This window comes from Lithobates pipiens, unplaced genomic scaffold (assembly GCF_037356315.1).
Source record: "Lithobates pipiens isolate NorthernLeopardFrog02 unplaced genomic scaffold, aLitPip1_a1.2 Scaffold_16, whole genome shotgun sequence".
NCBI lineage: Eukaryota > Metazoa > Chordata > Amphibia > Anura > Ranidae > Lithobates > Lithobates pipiens.
The window spans coordinates 67,738,581-67,760,910 of NW_027507748.1; the positions used below are offsets into that span (position 1 = coordinate 67,738,581).

The window sequence follows — 22,330 nt, forward strand, 5'->3', positions numbered from 1 at the left end:
GGCAGCCTCCCAGGCAGAAAGAGCGGGAGCAACGCCAGAGCAGATTTGCAGAGCAGCAACATGGTCCAGCTATTCCACTTTCGTAAAACACTACAGAGGGGATTTGGTGTCGGCAGGTGAGCAAACCTTTGGGCGAAAGGTTTTGCAAGCTGTAGTCCCACCCTAACTGGTAAGTGCTCGCTTATCCTCTCATAGTGGCTGTCCTGAAAGACGATTAGGGAAAATTAGAGTTACGCTTACCGGTAACGTCTTTTCCAGTAGTCTTTCAGGACAGCCCTAGTTCCCACCCGAAAATTGGGGGGAGTCTTACAAAAGACCAGAGCGCAGCAAGATAATGGTATTTGATAAATATGTTATTAATGTGTTCTTGTGTCTCCCCAGCTGGCCGGAGGTATTCTCGATATAAACTGAGGTCCGGCAGGGGAAGTAAGAATTTATGGGCTGGCGCAGTGTTTCCAGAGGAAGAGGAGGAGTCTATCTCTCTCATAGTGGCTGTCCTGAAAGACTACTGGAAAAGACGTTACCGGTAAGCGTAACTCTAATTTTCTCCCCATCAATGATGAGGCACTATACCTCCCAGGGACGCCTATGATGGGGCACTATTCTTCCCAATGACACTAATAATGGGGCACTATTCCTCCCATTGACGCCAATTATGAGGCACTTTTCCTCCTAATAACACTAATAATGGGGTACAAGTCCTCCCATTGATATGAATGATGAGGCACTATTTCGGCCACTAACACCAATGAATGGGGCACTATTCCTCCGAATGACACCAATGAATAGGGCACCATTTCTCCCAATAACCCCAATGATGGGGCGCTATTCCCCCCCCACTGACGCCAATGATGGGGCGCTATTCCCCCCCCACTGACGCCAATGATGGGGCGCTATTCCCCCCCCACTGACGCCAATGATGGGGCGCTATTCCCCCCCCCCCCCACTGACGCCAATGATGGGGCGCTATTCCCCCCCCCCACTGACGCCAATGATGGGGCGCTATTCCCCCCCCCCACTGACGCCAATGATGGGGCGCTATTCCCCCCCCCACTGACGCCAATGATGGGGCGCTATTCCCCCCCCCACTGACGCCAATGATGGGGCGCTATTCCCCCCCCCACTGACGCCAATGATGGGGCGCTATTCCCCCCCCCACTGACGCCAATGATGGGGCGCTATCCCCCCCCCCACTGACGCCAATGATGGGGCATTATCCCCCCCCCCCCACTGACGCCAATGATGGGGCATTATCCCCCCCCCCACTGACGCCAATGATGGGGCATTATCCCCCCCCCCCCACTGACGCCAATGATGGGGCACCATTCCTCCCACTGACGCCAATGATGGGGCACTATTTCTCTGCCGATTACCAATGATGAGGCATTGTTTACACCCACTGATGCCAAGACATTTTCTTCCCCCACTGGCCACAGTTCAGCCCCCCTAAAGTTTGAAGGACAGTAAACTGGCCCTTTGTTTAGAAAGTTTGGAGACCCCCACTCCAGAAGATGAAGAAAAAGGCAATACTTACCTTACACCTCACTCTGTCAGACTCCTTTCATCTGTGCAACTGGTGCCCAGAAGCCTCTTCTATAGGGCACTCCGGGACACAGTTGCAAGATGATGCCATCAAGTACAACCCAAGGCTCTGACGCAAAGGACTGTCCATGAGCTGGAAAGGGAGAAAGCACCTGCCGGAGTGAGATAGGTATTCATAATCCCTTAGAATTTGAGCATTTAACCCTTGCAGTGCATGGAATAGGAGTTTGGTGGTAGCCCACTGCTCTCGTATCATGGTCACATGATAGTTTACATTTTTCCGGTTGTATTTGTTATGTGCAAAGAGAAATGACACAAATATTTAAAATAATGACCGTTATAATTAGAAAATAGAACAATAATGCCTTACTAAAGATGCTGTTTCCCCCAAGGATCCCCCCCATTATATGGCATGGATCAGGACCACACACATGCATCATGGCTGTTCTGAGTGAGACAAGGGTCTTATAGGTTTTGGGTGTGATAATATAGAACTTTACAAATGGTAATTTCCTTACAGTCAAGAAGAAAATGGGCTTGGTCACATCCTGGTCAGTTAACAAGAACATTCCTTTGGTATAAGGTAAAGCCATGCTGATGTCCTCATATGGCCTCCTTAACCAAGGTTTGATGGCTTGGCATTAATGAGCCACAATATTAATAACGAAATGGGGAAATTGCTTATTACATATCTGCTGCAAAGGTGTTGTTTTATTTTTATTTTTTTTTCTCAGCCATGCGCTTTTATACGTGGTTTTTTTTTTTTTTTTTTTTTTTTTTAAATGCAACCAGAGTAAGTATTTGAATTTGAGACTGGTCAGCAACTTTCCTTTACAGTACTGCAAAGTTCTGACTGAGAGCAGGAAAAGCAGCACAAGGAGCCAATTAAATGTGTTGCTGTCAAAGTAATATACTGGTACGAGGAAAGAGCAACATGACAGAAGTGAGCTCCTCAGTCTGCTGCTTCTCCTTCACTGGTCAATTGCAGGCTGGAGGAAGGATAACCTGTAGGAGTTATTAACTGCAGAAAAGTAAAAATCATGTTCTGTGCTTTCCCTGTGCTCTACGGCAGAACTGTATCAAACTCATAATTGAATAGACAGAAATACAAATCCTCTGGCAGAAAAAAACAGCTACCTTAAAGTGATTGTAAAGTCTTGTGTTTTTTTTTTTTTTTTTTTTCTTTTTGCATGAAAATAACAAACATGTTATACTTGTCTGCTCTGTGTTGTGGTTTTGCACAGAGCAGCCCACCCAGATCCTCCTCTTCTCAGGTCCCTCTTCGGCTCTCCTGGTCCCTCCCTCCCGTCGACTGCACCAAGCAGCTTACTTTGGGGGCACCCAAGCCGAGTTGCAGCTCCGTGTGTCCATGCATTGACTTTGTCAGCAGCATGAGCAAATGACACTACTGCTGTGTCTCAGCCAATTGGGAAGGAGAGACCCGTACAGACCCGCACATTGCTGGATAGAGATGGGGCTCAGGTGAGTATTAGGGGGGCTTAGGGAGGGCTGCTGCACACAGGTTTTTTTTTTTTATCTTAATGCCTAGAATTCATTAAGATAAAAAAAAACCTTCTGCCATTACAACAACTTTCAATGTATTTTATCTGTTTGCTTGGAGTTCAGCTTTAAGTGCAAAGTCCAATTAGGAATGTGGAGAACCCTTTTGCTTTTTTTCTTTGGCTGGCATACAGATCTGTAAATGTAGGTGTGCAGTTCACACAGCCCAAGAGATACAAGATGCTTGTGTATAAATAGATGTATGTGCTGACATCTATGCAAGAGGCCCAGCTTATTCAATTTTTTGGAAAGCTTAGAACCTCTGTTAGGCCTTTATTATTGCCTATATTCCCACTGGGGATGTTTATTTTTGGCTTCCAGTCTCAGTGACAGCGAGCAAGTGGGACAGCTAAGTGGTCTTCCCAAGAACGACAATATTATCCCTTTTAAGTGGAGCAAAGAAGGGTTAAAAGGCCTCTTTCTTGCTATCTGTACTTCCCTTTACTGGTAACTTGGGGTTATCTCATTTCTAATCCTGAAGTCAGAGATAAAAAGCAGGGGGGAAGCATTATAGGGTGAAATGCATTTCTCTTGCATTCCTTGATGAACACAGCTCTTAAGGGATTTTATGGTGAGTAACAAAAATCCCAGTATTTGTAAGGGAAGGGATCTATACTTTATAGTGTAGCTGGCCAAAGATGGATCAAAATTCATCCGGTGCAGCAGGAACCGGCCAAATCTCGACCCATCTATGGTTACATAGTAAGGTTGAATAAAGACACCAGTCCATCCAGTGTGCGTGTCTACAATTATCCCTATCCCTGTACATTGCATCTCATTAACCACTTTCAGACCGGACCATTTTGCTGGTAAATGACCAGAGGTCTTTTTACACTTTGGCACTGCGCTGCTTTAACTGGTAATTGCGCGGTCATGCAATGTTGTACCCAAACAAAATTTGCGTCCTTTTCTTCCCACAAATAGAGCTTTCTTTTAAAGGTATTTGACTGACTCTGCGATTTTTATTTTTTGCGATATAAACGTAAAAAGACCGCAAATTTTGAAAAAAAATGATATTTTCTACTTTTTGTTATTAGAAAAATCCAATAAACTCAATTTTAGTCATACATTTAGGCCAAAATGTATTCAGCCACATGTCTTTGGTAAAAAAAAAAAAGTCAATAACTGTATATTTATTGGTTTGCGCAAAAGTTGTCACATCTACAAACTAAGGTACGTTTTCTGGAATTTACGCAGCTTTTAGTTTACGACTGCCTATCTCATTTCTTGAGGTGCTAAAATGGCAGGGCAGTACAAAACCCCCCCAAATGACCCCATTTTGGAAAGTAGACACCCTAAGGAAATTGATAAGTGGCATGTTGAGCCCATTGAATATTTTATTTTTTTGCCTCAAGCGATTTGAACCCCCTCCTTTCCTCTCAGAATCTCCTTTCTCAAGCGATTTTTTTACACAAAGTTGTCACTAAATGATATATTGCTCACACATGCTATGGGCATATGTGAAATGACACCCCAAAATAAATTCTGCTGCTTCTCCTGAGTACGGGGATACCACATGTGTTGGACTTTTTGGGAGCCTAGTCGCGTACGGGGCCCCGAAAACCAAGCACCGCCTTCAGGCTTTCTAAGGGCGTTACAGTTTTGAAGGCCATAAAATGCCAAGATGGCACAAACCCCCCCCCCCAAATGACCCCATTTTGGAAAGTAGACACCCCTAAATTTAGGGGTACACTAGTGAGACTAGGTACCCGATCTGCAAACTCGGATCGCATGGTGTGAACACCCATGCGATCCGATTCTGCTGCGGACCAAAAAAAGGGTCCCGTGCGAGTTTGCGGCGGGTGCAACGCGAATTCAGCCATACTATCTGTATGGCTGAACTCGAATCGCACAGAGATCGGATGTGATTTGCACTGCAGTGCAGTGCGAATCACATCCGTTCTCATAAACCGCTGCAATGTGAACCCAGTCTTAGTGACACTGGCGACGGGGGGTGATCACGGGGTTAAACACGGGGTTAATCACGGGGGGTTAGGGGGGTACCTTAGAACTAAAGGGGGCTAACCCTAACTGCCCTAACAGTTATTACAGTCACAAATGACACCCGCCGGGTGATCAGGGGGTTAAACCTTTATTAGGTAATAAATGGCGGGTGCCCTGAAACTATAAAAAAATAACTAACCAACCAGCGTCACCTGTAACAGTTATATGGTGATCACTGGTGAAAGGGTTAACTAGGGGGCAATCAGGGGGCTTTATGCGGTAGTATATGGGGGTCCCTGGCGCTATAAAAAGCTGCGGCGAACCTAAATACCTACCTGCCTAACTAGCGTCACCTGTGACACTAATACAGCGATCAGAAAAACGATCGCTTATTAGGCTGGGTTCACACTGGAGCGATGCGGGAACGCCACAAATCCGCGGCGGGGATTCCCGCATCGCATGCCTCCCGGCGGCAGTTCACACTGCCCTATACGAACTGCTGGGAGTGTCAGTGAAATGTTAATGACACCCCCAGATCAGTTCGCATATCGCAGTGCGATCTGCAAACTCGGATCGCATGGTGTGAACACCCATGCGATCCGATTCTGCTGCGGACCAAAAAAAGGGTCCCGTGCGAATTTGCGGCGGGTGCGGCGAATGGCTGAACTCGAATCGCAGAGATCGGATGTGATTTGCACTGCAGTGCGGTGCAAATCACATCCGTTCTCATAAACCGCTGCAATGTGAACCCAGCCTTAGTGACACTGGCGACGGGGGGTGATCACGGGGTTAAACCTTTATTGGGGGGGTTAGGGGGGTACATTAGAACTAAAGGGGGCTAACCCTAACTGCCCTAACAGTTATTACAGTCACAAATGACACCAATGCAAAAAAAAAAAAAAAAAAAAAAAGAAATAAAAAAAAAATGCATTGGTGTCACTGTGACTGGGGGGGCAGGGGTAATTGGGGGGGTAAAGGGGGGGGGGGTGTGAGTGTGCCTGGCATGTTCTACTGTGAAGTGTCGTGTTGGTGCAACTCACCGATCCTCTCTCCTCGGTGTCGGAACGAAAAATACCGACACGGAGGAGAGATTACATCACTTCCTCTCCTGTGTTTACATTACAGGAGAGGAAGTGAAATCACGAAGGATTTCCATTTGTCGGGAGCAATCGCGAGGGGGTGGCCATGAATGAATGGCCGCCCCCTCATCCCGGATCGCTCCCGAACGAATACCGACCGCCGCAGGCACCGGGGGGGTACAGGTACGCCCATATGCCTGCCCGTGCCATTCTGTCGACGTACATCGTCGTGCGGCGGTCGGCAAGTGGTTAAGATGCTCATCTATTATATTATTTATTTAAGGTACCCATATAGCCCCGTCAATTTACACATACATCTCACACTCACATTGGTCCCTACCCTCAAGGAGCTCACAATCCAAGGTTGAATGACTTTTCATGAACTGATTTGTTGGAAAATGTTTATTTGATCAGCGCATGCAGCCAATTGGTGAGTCTCATTGTCAGAATACAATAACAGTGGGGAGGATTCCTGCATCAACTACAACCCAAATAAGAAAAGTGTTATAGAGATGGAGGATTACCAAAATCTCAGCAAAGAAAAACGATTAATATGTAACACACTGCAGGTGCCACTCTTTGTAGTTTTCTTTTAAAGTTTGGGCAACCTTTATCATGCGGAAAACCATCATAAACACAACTGCGACCCAGTTTGGGTTCTCGGCCATAGTTTAAGGAAACATTGGTTTGAGTTTTATGTGAAATGAACCTGTTAATGGAACAAGGACTGGGTGACAGTCCACAGCAATGAGCAACAATAGAAATCTACCAGTTTTAACTGTAATGTATTTGTTAAAGCAAAATCAAATATAACCCATAATGAAGGCCTGAAACATGTTGGCTTTTTTGACTTGGGTTCACCTGCATTAATAAAACAACGTTTTAGCCGATTTCCATGGCATCAGCCTTTCTTCCTTTTTCACACTGACTGCACATGGATGTTTGCAGAGACTTCCCAGGCTGAGTGCCATGTTCTTGAGATTGACCAGGCATATTACACAGGGGGTAGTAGCCCGACTGCACTTGTTCCAGTTATAACAGTAATATATTTGTTAAAGCAAAACCAAATATTGTTTTTTGAATACTGCTAGTAGAAGTACCCAAAATCTGTCTTTTTATATTAGCTTCCAATGTTCCTCTGCAAAACCGATGCATCAAAATAATGCAAACCCTTGCCTTTGTATGTTTGCCTTAAAGCCCATCTCCAAACAATGCTCCTTTGCAGTGGGACTGCCCCTGCACTGCAAGGGTAAAATGCTTGTTTAGGTCTAGGGGGAAGCAAAAAGCTTTTTAAGTTTTACCTATCCAATTCTCTGTTCCCCCAGGTGCTGGCCCTCTGCTCTGCTCTACTCTACTGTTCAGTGGTGGACTGTCTCGAACACTTCATGTCCATTGCAGGGCTGTGAGTTCTGCACTGGAGTTGATGACCAAGAACTTGCAACTGCTGGAGGGGACAGGTCTTTCAGCCTGGGAGTGGCTGGCAGGATGGATCGGGAATGTAAAACTGTATTTTGCAGCCTCCAAGACCTAAATGAGCATTTAAAGAGGTTGTAAAGTCTTGTGTTTCTTTCACCTTAATGCATTAAGGTGAAAAACCTTCTATGCTGCAGCTGCCCCCCCCCCATTTTCTTAGCTGAACACAAGCCCAGCAGCTCCAACCTCTATCTCGGGTCCTCATTGGATAGATTGATAGCAGCATGAGCCATTGGCTCCTGCTGCTGTTAATCAAATCCAGTGATGCTGGGGAAGGGCCAAGTCCTACTGTCTGTGTCAATAGATGCAGCAACAGAACTAGGAGCATGCCTGCATGGTTGCCCCCATAGAATGCGGCTCTCCGGGGGGACATTTGATGAAGAGGAGGGGGTCAGGAGCGCCGTCAGGACACCCCAAAAAAGTTCTGGGACGCTCTGTGCAAAACCCTTGCACAGAGCAGGTAAGTATAACATGTTTGTTATGGGGGGGAGGGGGGGGGAACAAAGCCTTTCCAATCACTTTAACACTTTAGGGGGCAGCTCCACTACAAGGAAGCATTTTCCTTTCCCAGGAGTTCAGCTTTAAATTTGTTATTCCTGTATCTGCTTGTCCCAGTCTTCATTGGCAAGCAACTCTGAGGTGCAGAATACCAATTTTTTTTGGGGGGTTTTCTTCTGATCATTTTTCAGGAATTTAATTGCAGAATATTAGTGGCTAGACAATAAATACTTTGAAGGCTCAATAATGTATTATTACTTCCTAGATTCATCCACACTGCAATGGGAGATCCCTCATCTGGCCTGTAGTGTTTATCACATCACACTGAAGGATTTGCCTGCCATGGTCCGTCTATGGTGGAATGGTTGTGAGAAAAGGATTTTTAGCGTCGTGGACAAATTCACTACCAAGTATGTCAGTGGAGTGCTGTCTTCCCAGGAAATATGCTCTGTACAATTCAGTACTCAAGTCTTTGATGGAATGACGGTAAGTTGGGTTCTTTCTTTCAAGAAAACTTTTGTGATCTACTGTGTTTTAACTTTTATGCCTGGTGGAATCCGTGCAGTAAGCTCACACCGTTTATTTTTATACTGTCTCATGTACAGAAGGGAATGTGCGGAGGGTAGAATAGTAACAGGCAAGTGTTGTTTTTATATGGCAGTCTTTGCCAACATGTGAGTTATGGAGGAATCCTTAAAATAACTTCTGTCTTCAGGGAAACCTTGCTAGTAATTATTATATTTACAGCTCATACTACATTCATTCTTATGATAGTCAGTGGGGAGAATGATGCTTACATTTGTGGCCATTGGGAAGAATCCCCCCTTACAGATGGCTAAAAAGCTCATTGGTGTCAGTGATTATGCATCTGAGAAGCAGAAATTACTTATTGCTCAAGGAACCCCTATCAACCTCTGGAGGAGTTGAGAAACCCTGGTATATCGGGGGGGAAAAAAGGAAATGTCCGCATCTGTCCTTGCCCAGGGAGTTAATACAGAGGAATGTTGCAGATGCCTTCTTCCATTCAACTCTGAATGCAGTAAGTTGTGCCCACAGATGGCATTATCTTCAGATAGAAAGGGGGGGAGGTTTGGAACTTTGAACGAGGCATAAGAGTGGAAACATATTTGATAAAAAAATTTTTTTTATTGGAAATACACATGACATAACACTTATACATGCACAAATGGTTAAATCCTCTTCATAACCAATGGTCCAATATTGGGGAATAACATGTAAGAGGATCAGCATGGAGAAAGGTTGTATGAACATCTCGGGCCGGTTGGCTCTATACAGAAAAAGGAGTTGACGTTACAATCAAGGGAATCACATCATATGTAAAAACATAATGCATCAAAGATAGCCTATTACCTTGATGTGTTTTGGCGATTGGATCACATCATCAGGAGCGAATGCATATGATTTGTGTAAAGAAGATATACATATGTGTAAGAGCCAGTATAATCTACTCATAACTCCCCTAATAAAATATAGATGAACATTTTAGCTGGCAGGACCCTTAGTTGCCCCATAACAACACTAAAATTGTCACTAAACCCACAACAGTGAAATCGGTCTGTACATGCAGTAAATTATGTGAAACCTAAGAGGTTAATCCTCCGCTACTTTTACTGCCCCCAATTCATATGCTGATAGAACAGTGCAAAAGGAGGCACTCTGCACATGCTCAGTTTGGTGTGTATTACTAGAGTTTTTTTCTTTTTTTGGGATGGTGCATGTGATCAGCACAGGGCCAATTGGCACTGTCCAGAAAGTAAGTCCCGAAAGGAAACATTTTTTTTTTTTTAAATATTTGATTTTGAGAGGATAAGATGAGATGTCTGCTTTAAGAAAAGCATTTTTTTTTTAAATATTTGATTTTGAGAGGATAAGATGAGATGTCTGCTTTAAGAAAAGCATTTTAAAAATGCATTCTAAGCATATATTGTTTGCACATTTATTTCTAAGCGTGTATACCCGGGTAGATTAAAGTTTGACATTAATGCCAGCAGAACACGATTGCCTCTCATATTATCATTCGTTTCAAATAACTACTTGGAATAAAAAAATAATTATGATAAGATTTCTCATGTAGGATTCACTGATTCAAGTGAGTTTTCAACATGTACAAAAAAGTTGGAAGCCCAATACACAATTGTAAATTAAGATTTTGTATCTAATTCTAGGTGTGAATGATGAGAATAGAAACCAGATTATTTTAAATGGCTTTTCTGCGCAGAAACACTGTCACGTACGTGGTTGGGGCCGATTTGATGAGAGGGCTGCCCTTACACCTCTTATACTGTTTCCCCTAGGGATGATGACATGATAGAACAAGAGTAGGCACAGAGTATCATGGGTGCAGGTAGGCGATCTGGTTTAGAATATCTTGATGGCGGATGCAGAGCTGAAGCAGACCAGTTGGCAGCAGGCAGATTTCTTGATCTCAGATGCGTAGTCATACAGGCAGTGGTCAACAAGTGGTAAGCAGGAGTACAGAGTCAGGCCAGTGTTCGCGTCAGGTGAGCAGAAGTACCAGAAAAGTAGGCAGGAAGCAGGATCAGCTAACAAGCCAGCGTCAGCAACAGAAGTTGGGGAAAAGCAAGCTGGATCAAGATATGGATGAACACAGAATCGGGTCACAAGCAGAAGGAGCTGATGACCCCTCTGCAATGAATCTGAGTCCTGTAAGGCTTTAAATAGGCCACAGGGTGCCAAATCCATCAAACGGGCACGCTCACACAAATGAGCACATGCAGAACACTAATGCGCACTTGCTTGTGTAGTTGCACACAGGGTCCTAATGCTTAGCACAGTTCTATGGGCCCTTCTGTGCGCATAAACATTCCTTTGAGCATGATCTTGAGCATGGCTTTCCTGACACACTGCTTTCCATTGCAGGACTAACAAACCCAGAATAAACAAGTAGCATGTAACATGGTCTCTGAGCAGCAGACTGCTACCTTCTTTGTGGCGTCCCTCTCTATACTTTAATGTCTATTGCAGCTTCCTTGTGCAAATGTGTTATGTCTACGAGAAGGCTGGCCAGAATGAGCTGTCATTGAGTGACAGACATGAAGGCTTTGTAAGCAATGTATGCTAATAAATAAATTGTGTTTTTAAAAAAAAAAAAAAAAAAACGGTCTGCATTTTTTTGATTGCAAAAAAACTTGTTTTTTTTTTTATTTTAATGTAACCCGGCACCTCTTGTACTTAAGGTGAAAGCCAGTCGTACTACCCGGGAAGTAATAGCCACTTATTCTGTTGATGACATCTGCATAGAGCTCATTATCCAGTTGCCCCAAAACTACCCCCTGAGCTCCATCACTGTAGAAAGTGGCCGCCGAGTAGGCGTGGCAGTTCAGCAGTGGCGGAATTGGATGCTGCAATTGAATACGTACCTTACGCATCAGGTAGGTAAAAATACTATTGATGCTGTTAGTCTTAGAATTTTCAAATGACGTGATAAATTAAATGTATCGACTATATCGCCATCAAGATGTGGCCAAAACATGAAGTCTTGCTAAAGGGAATTATTTTGTTTCTACTATTTAATGCCATCAGTATATTTTCTTCTTTCTGACAGTTTCCTTTCCTGCCTTCCACTTCTGCATGTATTTACCCGATTTTGGTTCTACTTCATTTCCCTCATTTCTTTGGTTCCTAACGTCCTTCTCTAATTTCTAATTTTCTTCCTTTCTAGTCCTTCTTGTCTTCCGCACTTAAGCACTATTTTATTCCTCCCCGATTCTCTCCCTTCCCTCCTTTTTTTCCTTTTCTTTTTCTTTAATGTTCATTCCTTTCCTTTTCATTTTCCATTCTTTTCATTTCCCTTTTCCTTTACCCTTCCTTCTTTTCCATTTTGCCTTTCCTTTCTTTTTCATTTTCCATTCTTTTACTTTTCCCTTTCTTTTCTTTTTCATTTTCCAATCTTTTTTTATCCTTGTTCCTTTTCTTTTCCCTTTTTCCTTTTTCATTTCCCCTTTTCCTTCCTTTTTTTTCATATTCCTTTCTTTTCCTTTTCTCTTTACTTTCTTTTTAATTTTGAATTCTTTTTCACTTTACCTTTCCTTCCCTTTCCTTTCTTTATTTCCTGTTCTTTTCCTTTTCCCCTTTTACCTTTCCTTACCCTTCTTTTTTCTTATTTTCCGTTCTTTTCCTTTCCTCCTTTTACCTTTTTTTTTTTTTTTTTTTTTATTTTTTTTTCATTTTCCTTTCCCTTTTTCCTGTTCCTTTCTTGTTTATTTTTCTTTTCCCCTCCCTTTCTTTTTCATTTTCCATTCCTTTCCTTTCATTTCCCATTTTTTCCTTTTTTTTAAATTTTGCATTCCTTTCCTTTTTCATTTTCCATTCTTCTTTTCTTTTGCATTTTTCCTTTCCTTATTTTATGACAACATTATCAGATACATATGTTTTGAACTAAGGGAATAGCGATTATGATGCTTAACCTCCAGAAAAGTAAAACTTGTTTGTCTTGAATTGTTTGTCTTGAATTGTCCTCAGAACAGTAATAGAGGGAAACTCTTCCAATGGGGACATTTGAAATACCTTTCCTGCCTCTAACACCGCCAAACACCTCTCCGTTCCTTAGAAATGGTCCCCCAAAATCTGTTAGGAAGCCAACATTTTTTGGGAGCGTTAATCTCCTGGGTTATCAATGGATTTCATTGGCTCACTGCACAACTCAGTGGTGACTTAAATGTAAGCAGATGGGATCGGTAAGAGGTGCAGATATGCTAGGACATCAACACCCCCAGAAATGAAGTTTTTCCAGCAGACCTTGTGGGACTGTTTTTCGGATCAGTGTTTGGCGGCACAGGTGGCTAAAAGGGAAGTTTTACACTCTTATTTTATAGTTATGCTTTACATGGGAAACTCTTGTATAGCATCAGGGTCACTTTAGATCTAAGCAGTGTAAGTACCTGAAATTTGGTATCAGACCTTTGCAAGCCTCATTCAGGAAAGAAAAAAGCAGCACAAAGACAGTTAGTTTTGTTGTATTGCTCATGTGCTAAAAAGGGACATGCTGATAGGAAATGAAAGCAGAGAGGTGAGCTCAATGTGCTGTTTTTCTATTAATTGTCCAGTAATAGGCTAGAGAAGTAATCAGACAGTGTACAGTGAGGGGAAAAAATTATTTTATCCCCCTGCTAATTTTGTATGTTTATAATTTTAATGGTAGGTTTATTTTAACAGTGAGAGACAGAACAACAAAAATATCCAGGTAAACGCATTTCAAAAAAGTTATAAATTGATTTGCATTTTAATGAGTGAAATGGGTATTTGATCCCCTATCAATCAGCAAGATTTCTGTCTCCCAGGTGTCTTCTATACAGGTAATGAGCTGAGATTAGGAACACTCTCTTAAAGGCAATACGTCTAATCTCAGTTTACCTGTATAAAATATACCTGTCCGCAGAAGCAATCAATCAAATTCCAATCTCTCCGGCCAAGACCAAAGAGCTGTCCAAGGATGTCAGAGACAAGATTGTAGACCTACATAAGCCTGGAATGGGCTACAAGACCCATGAGAGGGTGACATGGTGAGAGGGTGACTCTCCCTCAGTCTGAGGATCCATGCAAGTTCTCGCTGCGTGGAGTTTTAATGATCAAGAGAGTGGTGAGGAATCTGTCCAGAGCTACACGGGAGAATCTTGTCAATGATCTCAAGGCAGCTGAGAGCATAGGTCACCAAGAAAACAATTGGTAACACACTATGCCGTGAAGGACTAAAATCCTGCAGCGCCCGCAAGGTCCCCCCGCTCAAGAAAGCACATGTACAGGCCCGTCTGAAGTTCGCAAATGAACTTCTAAATGATTCAGAGAAGAACTGGGTGAAAGTGTTGTGGTCAGATGAGACCAAAATTGAGCTCTTTGGAATCAACTCAACTCGCCTTGCTTGGAGGAGGAGGAATGCTGCCTATGACCCCAAGAACACCATCACCGTCGTTAACATGGAGGTGAAAACATTATGCTTTGGGGGGTGTTTTTCTGCTACGGGACAGGACAACTTCCCACATCAAAGGAATGATGTACGTGGCCATATACCGTCAAATCTTGAGTGAGAACCTCCTTCCCTCAGCCAGGCCATTGAAAATGGGTCGTGGATGCATGACAATGACCCAAAAAACACGGCAAAGGCAACAGAGTGGGCCAAGAATAAGAACATTAAGGTCTTGGACTGGCCTAGCCAGTCTCTATACCTTAATCCCATAGAAAATATGTGGAGGGAACTGAAGGTACAGGTTATCAGATTTCAGCCTCGAAACCTTAATGACTTGGAGAGGATCTGCAAAGAGGAGTGGGGCAAAATCCCTCCTGAGATGTGTGCAAACCTGGTGGCCAAATACAAGAAACGTCTGACCTCTGTGATTGCCAACAAGGGTTTTGCCACCCAGTATTAAAGGGTAACTCCACTTTCGTAGGTAAAGAAAAAATAATATACCACATATAATTGCGACACTAATCATATTGTAATTGAATGTTAATAAAAATGACCTTTCCTTTTAAATCTGCAGCCGCTGTAATTTTCTGTAAATGCAGTGCAATATGGCTACCTGGAGTTGTTCTGTCCACAAACTGTGTACTGACCACTCCCCAGAAACATAATTTCCTGCTTGTGTGATTGGCTCACCAATTTTCCTAGAAGTCTGCCTAAGATACAAGTCAGATTTAAGGCATCCCCTGCAACAAAAATGTCATATTTGGAGAGATGTTTCCAATAGGAACACGTCCTAAAGGGATGTAGGCCCAGCAGCTTTGCTCATTAGAGCTCTGCAAGCAGCTTTGCTCATTAGAGCTCTGCAGCTGCACACCTGTCTTTTTTAATTATGAAACCATTCACATTAGACCCACTAAGTACAGAGGCACAGACACAGGGATTTATTCAGAATAACAAAGGTTGTTCTAATCCTTGCAATGTACATAGATCACCCAGAGGGGAATGTTTTTTTTTTTTTTTTTTTCTCAACAAAAGTCGAGTTATGCTTTAAATCATGTTTTGCGAAGGGGTCAAATACTTGTTTCATTTATTAAAATGCAAATCAATTTATAAATTTTTTTTAAATGAGTTTTTCTGGAAATTTTTGTTCTGTTTCTCACTGTTAATATAAACCTGCCATTAAAATTATACACTGATCATTTATTTTTCAGTGGGTAAACTTACAAAATCAGCAGGGGATCAAATTTTTTTTTCCCTCACTGTAAGTGCTAGTTAAATGCAGAAAAGAAAAATCGTATCTCCCACCCTGCCAGTCAAGGAAAGGATGGACATGCATATGAATCCCTTGTATGTAATTTATCTGCATATTTAGCTGTGTCTCTGGAGTTCACTTTTAAACCATAGTTATGTGCCAAATGATATTTAATTATTTTTTTTAAATCCTGTTCTACTTTAGCATAGTCCAGGTTATAGAATAGATCTTCTTTTTTTTTTTTTTTTTTGCTGCTCTTCCCAGAATGGAAGTATAATGGAGGGTCTAGCTCTCTGGAAGAACAATGTGGACAAGAGATTTGAAGGTGTTGAGGATTGCATGATCTGCTTCTCTGTGATTCATGGTTCCAATTACTCTCTACCAAAGAAAGCCTGCCGGACTTGCAAGAAAAAGTTTCACTCGGAGTGTCTGGTAAGAGCTATAGCCAGACTTTTTCGTGTTCTGCTTGGGCTAATGAAAACATTATGGATAACAAAATGTGTCCTTATTTATGATGAGAGCTCCAAACCAATATAAATAGCTCCTCAAAGTTAGTATTAGAGGTGACTCAGGTTTTCTTGTTCATTAACACGTTCTAAGTGCACTTGCATGTATTCCTTCTTATAAACCCTTCTCATCACCCCATGCACACCAGCTAAAATTACAAATGTAGGTGGCGGGGGTGGAGGGGATGGAGCCGAGCGTCTATTTGAAGCTGGCTATACACATATCGATGCCTACAGCATGGATGGACAAATCTGCTGTGGTTATTGTGTTTTGACAGTGAATACTTGGATTACACTTGCTCTATGCTACCTAAAATACCCAGCTGCCATTATACGTGCACCCTCTATTGCACTGTAGTGACTAAAGTGTAACTAATAGAAGATTTAAGATCCCAAACACCTCCTCTTAATGACAATATAATGTACACTCAAATAACAGAAGGTGAGTATATATGCCGAAGTCCTCTGTGCATTAAATTGATATGAATATAATAATAACAACCATATAAATATATGCCCTAATATCAGCAAGTGTGAACTGTGCCACGGTTAGTAAACACTCGTGTTTTAAATAAATAGTGACATGTGCAAAATAAAGTGCATTAATCGTCCCTAAAGTGATGAACAGAACGAGCGTGCCTCTGTTCACCAGCACTGGGTGCCTCTTAAAGCGGGATTCCACCCTAAAGTGGAACCTCCGCTGATCGGATCCCTCCCCCCCTCCGGTGTCACAATTGACACCTTTCAGGGGGGAGGGGGGTGGAGATACCTGTCAAAGACAGGTATTTTCACCCACTTCCGGGCATAGACTCCCGTGGGAGTCTACGCCATTTCCTGCCCTGCCGCGCTGTCTGCTGGGACACACACGGGTCCCAGTGACAGCGCAGAGATTTCCTATTGCGCGGCGTGGCTCGCGCATGCGCAGTAGGGAACCGGGAAGTGAAGCCGATTTGCTTCACTTCCTGATTCCCTCACCTAGAATGGTGACTACAGCAGCCGAGAGCCGAGCGATCGATCGGCCTCGGCTGCCGGCATCGCTGGAACCCGGGACAGGTGAGTGTCCATTTATTAAAAGTCAGCAGCTGTAGTATTTATAGCTGCTGGCTTTTAATATTTTTTTTTTTGGGTGGAATCCCTCTTTAAGAGGTGCTCACTCACTGGAAATTGTTGATCGCCTATATATACAGCAGGTAAAATGAGTATTGAACACAATTTTTCTAGTAAATATATCTCTAAAAGTGCTATTGACATGAGATTTTCACCACGTGTCTGTAACAACCCATGCGATACAAAGAAACATATATGTTCAGAAATTAAGTGTGTAATAAAATGGAATGATACAGGGAAAAAGTATTGAACACATGAAGAAAGGGAGGTGCAAAAAGGCATGGAAAGCCAAGACACCAGCTGAAATATATCCGTAATTAGAAAGCACCCCTGCCCCTTGTCAGTGCAAATTCCATGGTATGATAACCCCATACTCCTCAATCTGCCTCCAATAGACTCAAGCCCGATTGGTGTTTTACATAAAAGAGATGAGAGGCTCCTTCTTGATGTCAGGTGGCAATTGTACCATTAGACAAACTGAATGTGAGGATTCACCTTCTCCAACACATCCCTGAACCAGTGAGTGGTGTTTCATTACCAAGGTGTCACACAAGTAACATCTCGTGGTGGGTTCGAGCAAAGAGCTCTCTCAAGACCTTCGCAACCTTAGAATATATGTATATAATAATCTATGGAAAGAATCAAAGATCAGAGTTCATAGAAGAAGCTCACTGAACCTTCAAGATTTGAAGACTGTGGAAGAATTGCCCAAAATCACACCTGAGCAATGCATGCGACTATTTTTTCCATACAGGAGGTGTATTGTATCCAGCAGGTCTCATTTCTCAATCTTTTTTTTTTTTTTTAAGTCAGGCACTCTTCAGTCTTGTAAACCTGTAAAAGGAGTAATACACTTGTGACTCCAATCTGACTAAAGTCCATATGGTATTAAGTAATTGATAGGGTCCATATACTCAGGGCTGCCACCAGGTAGGAATAAAAGCAAAAACTCCAGCAAAGCTGAGGATAAAACATGGAAGAGAAGCGCCTCTAAGTGTAGAATTTATAAAAAAACTTTTAATAGTAACAGACAATGGGCAACTGACATGAGTGAAGGTAAAACAAGCACATCTGTGGGTGGAAAAACGTCCCAGGATGCGATTACTTACAGCAGTTGTCATTGAGTTCTGCCAGCCAGGAAGGCTCTCCGGGGCTCCCCTGCTGCCAGTACGTAATAGTGCAGCGATAGTCAGGCATTCCCACATCGACACTGGTTGCGATTTGCTTTCCTTCCATCCGTAGTTGAAAGAAAGGAAATGGTCATCTTTTGGCTGCCTTAAAAAAGGGATTTTACACTGAAACATAAATGAGCTACATGGGGGGTGCAGCGGTGCCACGGACCAAATAAAGACACCGCTTTCACCATTGTAACCTTATGGCTAGAGATTTTTTTTACTTTTTGTTTAGTTACCTTATTAGGAGTGAATATATATTTTTAGGGTCTGCTTGTTAAAATTTGTCATTTTAAGCCAAAACTGTCTGTTTTGTTTTTCCTCCCCTCTAGTGCCAAATAATCTTGACAGAACACATGTTTTCTAGTAGAGGGGTGAACCCACTAGAAAAGATTGTTTTGTTACAGTGGTAATTTCTCTTGAGTTAAAGCCAGCAATATCCTACTTAATCTTTTTGAGTTGAGCCCTTCAGTACAGTACTCGCAGTTCCCTCTTACAGGAAGGAGGCTGGCATTTGTAGGAAACCTGAGGCCACCTAAACAATGGCAGGTGTTTCACCGCTGGCTGTACTTCATAATCTCAGGCCTGGTATCAGATCTCTAGGAAAACATCCTTAGCAGAGCGCATCCACTGAGCCTTCCTGACATATAGCTCATCCTAAGAACACAAGGTTTCCATGCTTCAAGCTTTCACAGTAATTGCATACAATCTGCATAGATTAAAGTCTCAGTCAACCTATTTTATTTTTTTGTTAAAGCGTAGAGAACATTTTAGTTTCTATAGCTGTCTCTGCTTGAGAAATTCACTCCATCAGTCCTGGTGACCAAAGGGAGACAAGATATGCAAAATTGTTCCCTTGCTTTGGAGATATTTCCTCTAAGGCCGCGTACACACGCGCGGACTGTTTGCCCAACCTTGTTCGGCAAACAGTTTGTCAAACAGTCCGCTCAAAATGTGCATGAGCGGACTTGCCCACACACGAGCGGACTGTTTGACGAACAAGGTTGGGCAAACAGTTCGCTCAACTTTTGAAATGAACGGACTCGCCCACGTAAGGAGGAAGCAAATCCGCCCATTTCGAGCGCGTGTACAGGTAGGCGGGGCCCGCGAAGGAGACGTCGCGGGCTCCGCCGCCTGGAATGGGCTTAAAGGGGAACCCCAACGCCGAAAAAAATCGGCGTGGGGGTTCCCCCCAAGTCCACACCAGACCCTTGTCCGAGCACGCTACCCGGCCGGCCAGGAAAGGGGGGCGAGCGAGCGCGCCCCCCCCTCCTGAGCCGTACCAGGCCGCGTGCCCTCAACATGGGGGGGTGCCTTGGGGAAGGGGGGGCCGCGCGGCCCCCCCACCCCAAAGCACCTTGTCCCCATGTTGATGAGGACAAGGGCCTCTTCCCGACAACCCTGGCCGTTGGTTGTCGGGGTCTGCGGGCGGGGGGCTTATCGGAATCCGGGAGCCCCCTTTAAGAAGGGGGCCCCCGGATACCGGCCCCCCACCCTATGTGAATGAGTATGGGGTACAATGTACCCCTACCCATTCACCTGTGAAATAAAGTACAAATAAAAACACAACACAGGGGGAAAAAATATTTTATTGCACAGCCGGGGGTCTTCCGTCTTCGGGGGTCTTCTCGCCGGACTCCTCCGCTATGTGTGTGTAGCTCTTTTGCCAGCGGAGGAGTCCGGCTTTCTTCCTCCCCGCCGCCGGCCTCTTCTCCCGACTTCGGGGGTCTTGTCCCCCTCTTCGGTTCTTCTGCCGGGCCACCGCGCCTGGTCCGGTGGCCCGGTCTTCTGTCGCCGTCTTCCGTTCTTCTGTCGCCGCCTTCGGTTCTTCTGCCGGGCCACCGCGCCTTCTTGTAGCTCTTTTACAGGCGGTGGCCCGGTCTTCTGTCGCCGTCGCCGCCTTCCGTTCTTGTTCTTCTTGTTCTTCTCCAGGCGATGTTGACACGTCGCTCCCTCCGGCCGGAATGCCAGAGCCGCCCTGCGCTGTGACTTATATAGTGACAATGGGGCGGGGTCACATGGTATATGTCACATGGGTTGATGTCACATGGTGACCCCGCCCCCTTACGATGTCATAGTCCCCATGTGACATCAACCCATGTGACCAACCCATGTGACATATACCATGTGACCCCGCCCCATTGTCACTATATAAGTGACCGCACAGCGCGTCCCCGGCATTCCGGCCGGAGAGCTCGTCGAGTCAACATCGCCTGGAGAAGAACAAGAAGAAGAACAAGAACGGAAGGCGGCGACGGCGACAGAAGACCGGGCCACCGCCTGTAAAAGAGCTACAAGAAGGCGCGGTGGCCCGGCAGAAGAACCGAAGGCGGCGACAGAAGAACGGAAGACGGCGACAGAAGACCGGGCCACCGGACCAGGCGCGGTGGCCCGGCAGAAGAACCGAAGAGGGGGACAAGACCCCCGAAGTCGGGAGAAGAGGCCGGCGGCGGGGAGGAAGAAAGCCGGACTCCTCCGCTGGCAAAAGAGCTACACACACATAGCGGAGGAGTCCGGCGAGAAGACCCCCGAAGACGGAAGACCCCCGGCTGTGCAATAAAATATTTTTTCCCCCTGTGTTGTGTTTTTATTTGTACTTTATTTCACAGGTGAATGGGTAGGGGTACATTGTACCCCATACTCATTCACATAGGGTGGGGGGCCGGTATCCGGGGGCCCCCTTCTTAAAGGGGGCTCCCGGATTCCGATAAGCCCCCCGCCCGCAGACCCCGACAACCAACGGCCAGGGTTGTCGGGAAGAGGCCCTTGTCCTCATCAACATGGGGACAAGGTGCTTTGGGGTGGGGGGGCCGCGCGGCCCCCCCCTTCCCCAAGGCACCCCCCATGTTGAGGGCACGCGGCCTGGTACGGCTCAGGAGGGGGGGCGCGCTCGCTCGCCCCCCTTTCCTGGCCGGCCGGGTAGCGTGCTCGGACAAGGGTCTGGTGTGGACTTGGGGGGAACCCCCACGCCGATTTTTTTCGGCGTTGGGGTTCCCCTTTAAGCCCATTCCAGGCGGCGGAGCCCGCGACGTCTCCTTCGCGGGCCCCGCCTACCTGTACACGCGCTCGAAATGGGCGGACTTTCCGAGCGGGAACAGTCCGCTCATTTCGAAAGTACAGCGGACAAGCCCACACACGGGCGGACTGTTCGCTCAAACACAGTTTCAGCGGACAGTTTTTCGGAATTTCCGAAAGACTTTGTCCGTCCAACTGTCCGCTGAAACTGTCCGCTGAAAGCCCACACACGAGCGGACTGTCCGCCCAAACACTGTTCAGCGGACAAGGTTGGGCGAACAGTCCGCCCGTGTGTACGCGGCCTTACTTTCTGGGACAGTAGCTGAATGAAAATTTCCCCAGAAGGAAAGTCTACAAAATGATGTACATAATATTTTTTTTTTAATAGTGTTTTTTGCCTGAACTTCAGGAAAACCAAGTCCTGCCCTACAGCGGGGCTCCACCCACAATGCAAGGGTTAACTGCTCATTTAGGAGCCCAAGAAAAATAAGTTTTACTTAGCTGATCCTTTGCTTCTGCAGTTTTCTCTGCACTGCTAGACTGGTCCCTGCAGCCTCTTCTCCCTTGCTCTCCAGCAGTCTAAGGTCCTCGAACATCATCCAGACTGATGCAGGGACCATAGTCCTGCAGTGCACATGAAGACACCAAGGGGAGGGGGCACGTAGACACCCCCCCCCCCCCCCCGAAATCTCTCTCTCGCTCTCTTTCCCTCTCTCGCTCTCTTTCCCTCTCTCGCTCTCTTTCCCTCTCTCGCTCTCTCTTTCCCTCTCTCTCGCTCTCTCTTTCCCTCTCTCTCGCTCTCTCTTTCCCTCTCTCTCGCTCTCTCTTTCCCTCTCTCTCGCTCTCTCTTTCCCTCTCTCTCGCTCTCTTTCCCTCTCTCTCGCTCTCTCTTTCCCTCTCTCTCGCTCTCTCTCTCGCTCTCTCTTTCCCTCTCTCTCGCTCTCTCTTTCCCTCTCTCTCGCTCTCTCTTTCCCTCTCTCTCGCTCTCTTTCCCTCTCTCTCTCGCGCTCTCTTTCCCTCTCTCTCGCGCGCTCTTTCCCTCTCTCTCGCGCGCTCTCTTTCCCTCTCTCTCTCGCGCTCTCTTTCCCTCTCTCTCTCGCGCTCTCTTTCCCTCTCTCTCTCGCGCTCTCTTTCCCTCTCTCTCTCGCGCTCTCTTTCCCTCTCTCTCTCGCGCTCTCTTTCCCTCTCTCTCTCGCGCTCTCTTTCCCTCTCTCTCTCGCGCTCTCTTTCCCTCTCGCTCT

The 22,330-nt window shown here is 45.2% G+C and overlaps 1 protein-coding gene across 1 annotated transcript in view; it reads left to right on the forward strand.

Moving 5' to 3' along the window:
* LTN1 (listerin E3 ubiquitin protein ligase 1) overlaps positions 1-22,330 on the forward strand; it is a 174,210-nt gene that overhangs the window by 140,352 nt on the left and 11,528 nt on the right. Inside the window, exons 27-29 of the mRNA XM_077480028.1 lie at positions 8,362-8,582; positions 11,315-11,509; positions 15,554-15,721. Of these exons, the coding sequence (XP_077336154.1) occupies positions 8,362-8,582; positions 11,315-11,509; positions 15,554-15,721 (584 nt within the window). The remainder of the gene's footprint in view (positions 1-8,361; positions 8,583-11,314; positions 11,510-15,553; positions 15,722-22,330) is intronic.